This window comes from Myotis davidii, unplaced genomic scaffold (genome assembly GCF_000327345.1).
Source record: "Myotis davidii unplaced genomic scaffold, ASM32734v1 scaffold1721, whole genome shotgun sequence".
NCBI classification, from domain to species: Eukaryota; Metazoa; Chordata; class Mammalia; order Chiroptera; family Vespertilionidae; genus Myotis; species Myotis davidii.
In genome coordinates this window covers 115,211-124,491 of record NW_006291484.1, presented here as the reverse complement: position 1 = coordinate 124,491, position 9,281 = coordinate 115,211, and the positions used below count along the sequence as shown (strand labels likewise).

Here is a 9,281-nt window from a genome sequence, read left to right as displayed (position 1 = left end):
CGAGAACTGCCCGCCCCTGCACTTCCTGGTGCCCAGACAGTGGAACAGGGCAGAGCCCGTCCGCGCAGCTCCCCCGCGGACAGAAGGAGCCCTCCACTCCCGAAACAGCCAGCTTGGGGGGGAGGGGGACTCCCCCAAGGGGGAGGAGACAACTCCTGGTTGGGAGAGGCTCCTCCCCTCCTCCCCAGCGTCACGGGCAGGGTGTGGGGGGTGTGCCACCTTCCCCAGGTAGGGCCTCCTTCTCCCCCTCCTCCTCCCCCTTCTCCCCCTCCCCCCTCCGCTCCTCATCCTCAGGGGACCCAGATCCCCTCCCCAGCTTGGGAGGCTCCGCCAAGAACGGGAAGAGCCACCGAGGATGAGACTCTTCAGCTGCCTTTGAAGAGGGGGACCCCTCCAACCCCAAACTCCAGGACCAGGTTGTTCCCTCCCTTTGCTGGGGGAACCTTGGAGACAGGTTAGTGCATTCTTTCACCTTCTCTCCGTCCGTGCGCTTTAGGCACTAGTGGGTGTAGGGGTCTGAGGTGGTGGCTGGTGGGTCTCATTGCTGGGGAAGGGAGAACGGTGACTCAGAGAAATGTGTTCTGAAGGAACCCCTGGGTTCGAAACCACCCCTTTGGGCAGAGGGTCTGGGAAGTGGGTTTCTTGGTGTTTGGGGATGGGGTTCACCGGAAGTCCCTGGGGAAGTGTATGTTTCCATGCTGACAGCAAAGGGAGATGAGAAAACACCTGCATTTTCCGAATCCATCCATACTGTGTAGCAGCGATTGACACATCCCAACTGGACTCCCATCTCACCCTGCATCCTTGGGGCCATCTCCCCTGGACAGTCACCTGGAGAGGGCCCTCACGCAAGTCGTGGTGGCGTTGCATGGCCTGCCCTTGTATAGGGCTGCCACGGGCATCACATTTTCTCATCTGTGACCCTAAGTTGCCTTATGTCCCATCACTGTGATTACTGCTCCCTTGAAAGAAAAGCACCCCGTCTGCACTCACTGTGCCTCAGACACCAAGAGGCCTCCTGTCCTGATATTCCCATCCCTGGCTGGGAGCATGCCTCTCCCAATAAAACCCAAAGGGAAAATGGGAACTCCACACGTCCCGAGACAAGAGGCAGGGGCGCAGGGGAATGCCTGCTCCTGGGTTGAAGTTGCTCCCGAATGCTGACTCTGTCCCCCTGTCCCAGTCATCTGTCCAACTCCTGTCCTGGGCTGACAGCTCCTCAGGAAGAAGGGACCGGTTCAGCCTCCTTCCAGCTTTTCCTCTAAAGAAGTTGGCCACCAGGGAGATGGGACTTCTCAGGAGTTCCCTTTCCTAAAAGCACCTGCTAGTCTCATCTTCTCCCTTCCTGTTTCTTGTTTGGTTCTGGGTCTCTGGGACCTTGTATATAAGTTTTTCTTTGCAAGTTTGGAGTAGGAATCATCCAAGTCCAGAATCTTTAGAAAATGCAGGAAAAAGGGGGCCAGGAAATTCTTCTGGCCGAGCCCAGACTGGTGTTTAGGAGAGCTCTGCCCTTCAACCTGGGATCTCTAACTGGGGGTCTGCCTTCTTGCCTTGTCATTAGGAAATGTCTTCTGTTCCGGGGATTACAGCCCATAGCAAGGCCAGGAGGGAGGCTTTATCTCTTTGGGGTTTTATGTTTCTTCTTTCTCTCTTTGTCTGGTCCATGGATGGGCTGTCTGAGTCCCTAAGTACATCCACTTGGACCTGGAGTGTACCTGTCAGTAGTGATATAGGAGTAGAGGAGACAGGGCTACAGTCCAGGTTTGTAAGGCTGTGCTTTAGGGCAATGTGCGTATGTTTCTTAATGCAGGTGAGTGTGGCTCTGTCTTACCTCTGTCTGTGTTTCAAGTGGGTATGTTTCTGGAGACAGGTGCATGTGTGCTTTTCAGACCAAGCCTCCAGTGACCTAGACTTGTATGTTTCCAGGAGGCCTCTAAAAGCAGGTCCCCCTGTGCAATGACCTGGGGAGGGTTCTGGTAAGGATGCCCAGCTGGAAGGAAGGGCTGGGCCTCCCCTGGCCAGCGGGAGCCCTCATGAATGGCTGCATCCCAAGCAGCAGGGCGGCCCAGCCTCAGGCTGGGATCACTGCTTATAGGACTAATAAGAGAGCTTCATTTCTGGTATTTCGAGTCTCAAAAGCATGAGGATCTTTGGCTCTGAATCCTAGAACTCCTTCCCTAACTTTTGAAAACGGCTCTGCTGTAACAGCAGTTTATTTCTTACAAAGTACTTTACCAGATGCCGGAATGCAACTTGTTGAATGGTAACACCTCCAGGTGTACCACCACCACACGGCTTCACTGGCCCTGCTTGCTCTGAGTTGTCCAATGCTTGCCTCTGTGGATCAGTCAGAAGCACATGGCTCTGGGTTGAATTAACTGTGATTTAGAGAGTGCTATTTTCCAGATCATGTCTTATGGCCAGACCTAGCCCCCCCACACCCCCTGAAAAAATAAGAGATGATATTCCCCCATTCCTTCATCCCTGGAGTTTACTCGGTCCTGACCCTGACATTGATCAGTGATACTATCCCCAGAGGAAAAGCTTGAGATTCTGACATCCTGCAAATGATTGCAAACTCAGCGCAGGCTTTCTGCTTCCAGTCTTAGCTCTATGATCTGTCAGTTTTCTAATTTTTAATTTCTAGTATTCTTTTCCCCCCCATTCAAAAAAAAATAGTAGTTACACTTACTAAGTGCTTTAAGATATTAAGGTACCTGGGGAGGGGACAGGAGCGGGGTGGAGGGAGTCAATGGGGGGAAAAAGGGGACATCTGTAATACTATCAACAGTAAAGATAATTTTAAAAAAAGAATATTAAGATAATCCTCACAACAACCCTATGTAGGTATAGTTATCATCTTTAATTTATAGATGCAGAAACTACAACACACAGAGGTGAAGTGACTTGCCTGAGGTTGCAAGGCCAGTAGGTAGTGGAGTCAGGACTGAAATCCAGGCAGCCCACTGGTAATTGGTAATGTGGTTAACACAGCCATTGCTCTATTAGTTTTGGCATTATGTGCAAAGCAGGAAATTATCGCTCCTTAATGCCTGACCTTGGCACCACACAGAGGATAATGACTGGCCTTGCAGATAAAATGGGAAGAAAAGTGTGCCTGTAATTTTGGATCTTACATGTCTCATCCAGAATCCGTCTTCCACTCCAACAGAATGTCTTTCTGTTTTTCTCTGCCTTTCTCCCAGTACTGTAGTCTTCCTTAGACGCCCTGTGGATGTGATGGAGCCTGCCCTTTGGCTGCCTTTCCCAGTTTCTATGGGTATTTCCTTTCAGTCTTCCAGCACGCAGAGAAGAATGTGGCCTGACTCAGGTTCTGCCCAAGCCCGGTGGCACGAGGCCCACCTGGAGAGAGAGGTCTGGGTAACTAGGTTGGTTGGACTGAGAAATGGAAGTACCTCTTGTTTGCCTTGCTAAGAATAGCCCTGAACACTAGCCTCATGCCATTATTTTGGGGAGCGTGGAATGTGTGGCAGCCACGAGCTCATTAAGCTTCATTCACTTCCCTCCAGGGATGAAGCCTTGGCAGTGTTTAGGACTCCGTCCCTTTTATTAACAGGGGAAACTGAGGCATCAAGACTTCAGGGAGCCAGGGGCGGTTAGGGATATTTAGTGAGTCAGTATCAAGGTTGGGAATGGAACACAGGAATCTCAATGTCTGAGCTTTTTCACACTGGGTTGCCCTTCAAGAATGGGGAAGTGACGGGAGTGAGGAAGTGGGATGGGTTGAAGGAGAATGGTGCTGAAAGATCAGAAGGACCTTTTGCTGCAAGCTTCTGGTAGCAGATGAGACTGGGATATATTGTGAGTGCTGGGGCGCATCTGGAGGGCTGACTGGGAGGGTGCAGGAGAAAGGTTAAATTTAACCCCGGTGTCCTCACCTGGTGCTGGGGTAAGGATAGGGAAAGGCACAGAACAACTCGCAGCAGGCTGAGAGTGCTTCCCTTTCCGGAAGTCACTGTGATTGGCATGTGCCAGATGGGTTCTGTGAGCCGCCCTATGAACACTTTAAATCGACTCTCATGCTCCTGTCCAATGTTGGGGGAGCTTCAAATGAAATATCCACTAAAGGCTTCTGTGTTCTTCAGATGAGATTTCCTGGGGATCTTTAGCAGGAGATCATCGGGAGCAGGGTAACATTTCGTTACAGACCTCCCCTGTGGGCACTGAGAACCTGCTCATTGTCACAGTATTGTCCAGCTGGGATAACCGGGCTGTGGGACCTGCTTTACCAGAGGCGGTGGTGCTTTGACTTAATATACATAGTGCTAGGAGGTCTGAGACTTCTGGAATGATTCAATATCCCTATTAGTTTCCAAGTTTCTGTGGGTGGTGGGAGAGAAGATATGGATAAAAGGAAAACTCCTTTATAAAACTATTTATAAACACGATCCCCCCCACCCTGCTTCTCTTGTCAAGCAATTCTTGGGTTGCAATTGAATCTTTGGCTGCCTAGGCCCCTGAGGCACTAAGGTGTTTCCTTCATCCCTGTAGAGTAGGCGTGTTGCCGGTGACGAGCTCAGGGCTGGGTGCTGGTGTCTATGTGCAAAGATTGTGTAGGTGGGGACCTTGTGGGGGGAGAGAGATGACCACGAAGGCTGACCTTTAGGAGAAAGGGGTAAGTGTCAAGGCGGGAAGAGCCACTGACCAGGAGAGTGACTGATAGCCTGAAAGATGTGTTGGCGTCGGGAGAGGGGGAGGCAGCCATAGCGAGGACTGAGCTTTGGATGGCAAAGTGTGTGGATTTGTGTGTAGTTGTATGTATACGCTTGGGCATAGTATCTGTGCGTGGATTTAGAGATGACATACATAATACGTTTCTGTCCAGGATTCTGAAATCTGAGGCGTGCTAGAGAAATGCCCTGGCGGGGCTGTCTGCAGGGATACGAGGAAGAAATACTAGTTGGAATCTGGAGGCTGTGCAGGCACAGACCTGTTAGGCAGCCAGTGCTTAGGGGGTTGCTGGCATCAGCTCGAGGGGAGTGCCAAATGGCTACCAAGCGGTTCCTGCCAGCCTTTCTAGACCCTGCAATACAGATGTCACCCATCGTTCTTCTCCTTCCCCCACCAAGATGTCACTCTAGCTACACCCCTCTGCCAGTAAGAGGGCCCAGGCTGTGTGGGTGGCAGCTGGGCGTGCAAACATCAGGCGTGGGCGGTTTGGCAGCGCCAGAAGTTTGCATGGAGGTGCAGCGAGCGTGCGTGCCTGGCTGGGAAGGAAGGAGAGAGGAGGAGGGCGGGAGAAGGGGAGCCAGCTTTTAGCCCCAGCGTGGCTATTTTTAGCCAGGCTATCTGATTGTTACCGGTGTGCACTCAGCTGGGTGTCTCCCTGGCTTAGTGCAGCCCAGCAGGCCGAGGGAGGTGGGAGGTCCTTGTCGATGACTTCTTCCTGGTGTAGGTGTCTGTGGGCCGAGCTTGCAAAGGGGTAGCTTTCAAGGTGTGAGGGCAGCAGCACTCAGGAGCTGTTACCTCTGCGTGTGTGACTTTGTGCCCTGTTGGTAAGGTATGCTGTGTAGCTAATTGTGATCTCTGTTCATGTGTCTGTCTTACATCTGTTCTTTGCTGGTAGTCATATGTGATTTATGCTTGGTATATGTCTAATATGCCTCATGCACATGTATGTGGGCTAACAGGGGCAAATGCTCAAATATATCTGATACAAAATATCTTTAGAGTGTTGGTGTATGCTTCATCAGTGTGTATTTCTGTTTAGAATGTTTTTCTTCACATGCTCACTTGTGCTATCAGTGTCTGTTGTATGTAAAGTACAGTAAGTGTCACATAATTGAAGAATAGACTTTGGCAGATGTTTCCTGCTATCTAAGTGTATTTTTAAAATTATTTTCTACGTACTTTAAAGATATTATGTTGTAGGGCTTTCAGCAAGGAGAATAGAGGGAATGGCTCAGTTGGGTGGTTTGATCTCACTTTTAGTTCTACATGAAGGGGGAGACCTCTAGACTCTGTTCCACATTAAGATGTAGAATAAGTACCAGTCTGTCATCTGGTAGATGATTGGTGGTAGATCCATGTGGGTTCTAGGACCACGTGGAGGGCTGTCTCATAGAGAAGTCTACTAAGGGAATTAGAGAAGAAACTACTTTCTTTAAAGCACTAGGATTTGAGTATTACTTGCCACCTGTAACCAGAGTTAACACTCATTTTTCTGTTTCCTTTGTGCATTTCTTTGCAGAACCCAGAAGAACCATGGCTTCTGATCTAGAGAGTAGCCTCACCTCCATAGACTGGCTCCCCCAGTTGACCCTCCGCGCCACCATTGAGAAGCTAGGGAGTGCTTCCCAGGCTGGGACTCCAGGGGGCAGCCGCAAGTGTCCACCAGGCTCACCCACAGATCCCAACGCCACCCTGAGCAAAGATGAGGCAGCGGTCCACCAGGATGGCAAACCACGATACAGCTACGCCACCCTCATCACCTATGCCATCAACTCCTCTCCAGCCAAGAAGATGACCCTCAGCGAGATTTACCGCTGGATCTGTGACAACTTCCCCTATTACAAGAATGCTGGCATTGGTTGGAAGGTAGGATGGCTTCTATTACCAGGGATTGTTTTCAGCCTTTGACAACTTTCTTTCTCTACTTTTGTTTCTTTGTTTAATCTGGTCCAGTGGACTGACCTGTCTCAGACATGTGGTATGTACTTCCATTAGGTACATCAGGGAAACTCCAGTGATACTGAGCCTCTAAGTATAGTTATGGGGCTAACAGGATGTTGTTACTCATTATACCCTCTTGTCTTCTGATTCCTCAAAAAGAATATCCATTCATTTCACAAATATTTATTGCCACTCTACTATGTTCCAGTCACCGTGCAAGGCATAGCATTGCTCCTTCCTACTTGGTAGTAGGAATCTCATCACATTTCCAAAGCTTCATTGCACATAGTCATCATCTTTTTAAAAACTGTACACCAAGAAAAAAAAATATAATTAGGTCCTTCACCAACAGCTCATCTACCAAGCAAGTAATGAGAGGATAAGTCATTTGGCTGGAGATAGAAAAAAGAAGGGGACTCCTCTTCCAAGCTAAGAAGGAAGATTGATGTTCTCAGTCTTTTGGAGTACCAATTCATTTGCCAACTGCAGGGTAGAATGGGGTTTTAATAGAGTTCTCTCACTGTATGAATCACCAGTTGATATACAAACCAGATGATGAGCTGAAGACTGTTGAAAGCATTCAGTTTTTTTTCCTTTATGCATATGCCCCTGCTAGCTACCGAAACCTCCAACACATTTACTCAACAATATTTCTTTCCTTCAAATGTGTCCAATCTATGGGCTGTTGAGAAAAGAAAGGTAAACTGTGCCTTTGTTTTACTCATAACTTATATTTGTTATCATTAATAGAAACAGTTTTAAAACTGTTTTAGAAACAGTTTTATAAACAGTTTTTGTTGTTAATCTTCACCCGAGGATGTTTTCCCATTGATCTTTAGGACAGTGGAAGGGTCGAGGAGAGACAGAGAAAGAGAGAGACATTGATATGAGAGAGACACATCGATTGATTGATCGCCTTCCACATGCCTCCAACCAGGGCCAAGGTTCTAGCTTACAACCGAGGTACGTGCTATTGACCAGAATTGAACCTGGGACCCTTTAGTCTACAGGCCAACACTGATTTATCTACTGAGCCAAACTGGCTAGGGCTAAAACTTTTTTTTTTTTAAATTACAGATAGAATGGTATGAAAATTGAGAAGATGTGATTTTGAGGCATTTATATATACTTATTATCAATTGGGTGGAAAGATTGAAAAACTATATAAACAGCTTTCCAGAAGCACGCAGTAGCCACATTTATAGCCATTACTGCTCATCAGTATAATTTCTGCATTTTTTCTTGGTTCATTCTTCTAGCTATCTGATAGGTGTGCTCCCTCGTCAGTAAAGTTGAGTGGTGCTGAGTTTACTCTGATACTTGAACTTTGTTTTGTGTTATGTCCTTTTGTGTCCCTTTGTATCCTATTGGAAAATGTTCTGCTTTGCACGATGCTCAAATCTAACTTGTTTCTGTGCTTCCCCAGAATTCAATTCGGCACAACCTTTCTCTCAACAAGTGTTTCCGGAAGGTGCCCAGACCCCGGGATGACCCTGGGAAGGTGAGATACTACTTGCTGTAAGCACTGAAGGAGGAACAGGAAGGAGAGAGACAGCCCAAACTCTTGTGGTTGTTTTAATTACCCAGAAGAGGAAATCATGTTAGAGAAGCAGCTTTATTTTTTCTCTCAATGGAAGAGCTTGGTAATCAAGCTTGTAGGGCCCCACTAAAATGAGTGACTAAGGAAGATTGTAAAATCTTTTTTTAAAAAAATATTCTTATTGATTTTAGAGAGGAAGGGAGAAGGAGAGAGAGATGGAAACATTAGTGATGAGAGGGAATCATTGATCAGCTGCCTCCTGCACCCACCGTACTGGGGATTAAGCCCACAACCTGGGCATGTGCCCTGATCAGAAATCAAACTATGACCTCCTAGTTCATAGGTCGACGCGCAACCACTGAGTCACACCAGCCAGGCATGAAAATCTTTTATAAAAAATAGAAATATTTATGTTAAAGTTGACTTTGCTGCCCTGTGGGTTGTTTGTATGTGTGTGTGTGTCTAGCACTCATTCTAGATGTAAAAGGTGGTCTTTATAACCTTTGTAGGAACTTTTTATCTTTAAAAAGAAGAAGGGATAGGTCATTCTCTTGGTTTGACAGATTTGGATGCTAACATCCAAGAGAGTCTTGCCTCAGATCACATAGAAGAGTAGCTGTTTGAACTAGATACCATTGTTCTGTCCCTCCAGAACAATAGAGGTCTGAGTTTGCACCATATGGGATATTTCTGATACCCCCTATTAGGAAAAACTTACTCCTCAAAATTAACCAGTATCCTCAAGCTTCTGTGTGAATTTTAAGTCATTTTTCTTTTGTCCAGACATTTAAAAAAAATAGATTTTATTGGTTTTTTACAGAGTGGAAGGGAGAGGGATAGAGAGTAAGAAACATCGATGAGAGAGAAACATCGATCAGCTGTCTCCTGCACACCTCCCACAACCTGCATGTGCCCGCAACCAAGGTACATGCCCTTGACCGGAATCGAACCTGGGACCCTTCACTCCGCAGGCCAACGTTATCCATTGAGTGACCCACACTGGCAGGGGCTAATCCTATACATTACTTGGGGGGGGGTTAAGGGGGACCCCCCATATCTACTGGACTTGGATGTGTGTCCGGGAATCGAACCTGGGACCCTACACTGT

General features: G+C 47.8%; 1 protein-coding gene across 1 annotated transcript in view; it reads left to right on the top strand.

Moving 5' to 3' along the window:
- The first annotated feature begins 6 nt into the window (after window positions 1-6).
- FOXJ2 (forkhead box J2) overlaps window positions 7-9,281 on the top strand; it is a 26,801-nt gene continuing 17,526 nt past the window's right edge. The window contains exons 1-3 of the mRNA XM_015564595.1: window positions 7-454; window positions 6,212-6,558; window positions 8,060-8,151. Coding sequence (XP_015420081.1) covers window positions 6,226-6,558; window positions 8,060-8,151 — 425 coding nt within the window. The 5' untranslated portion in view covers window positions 7-454; window positions 6,212-6,225. The remainder of the gene's footprint in view (window positions 455-6,211; window positions 6,559-8,059; window positions 8,152-9,281) is intronic.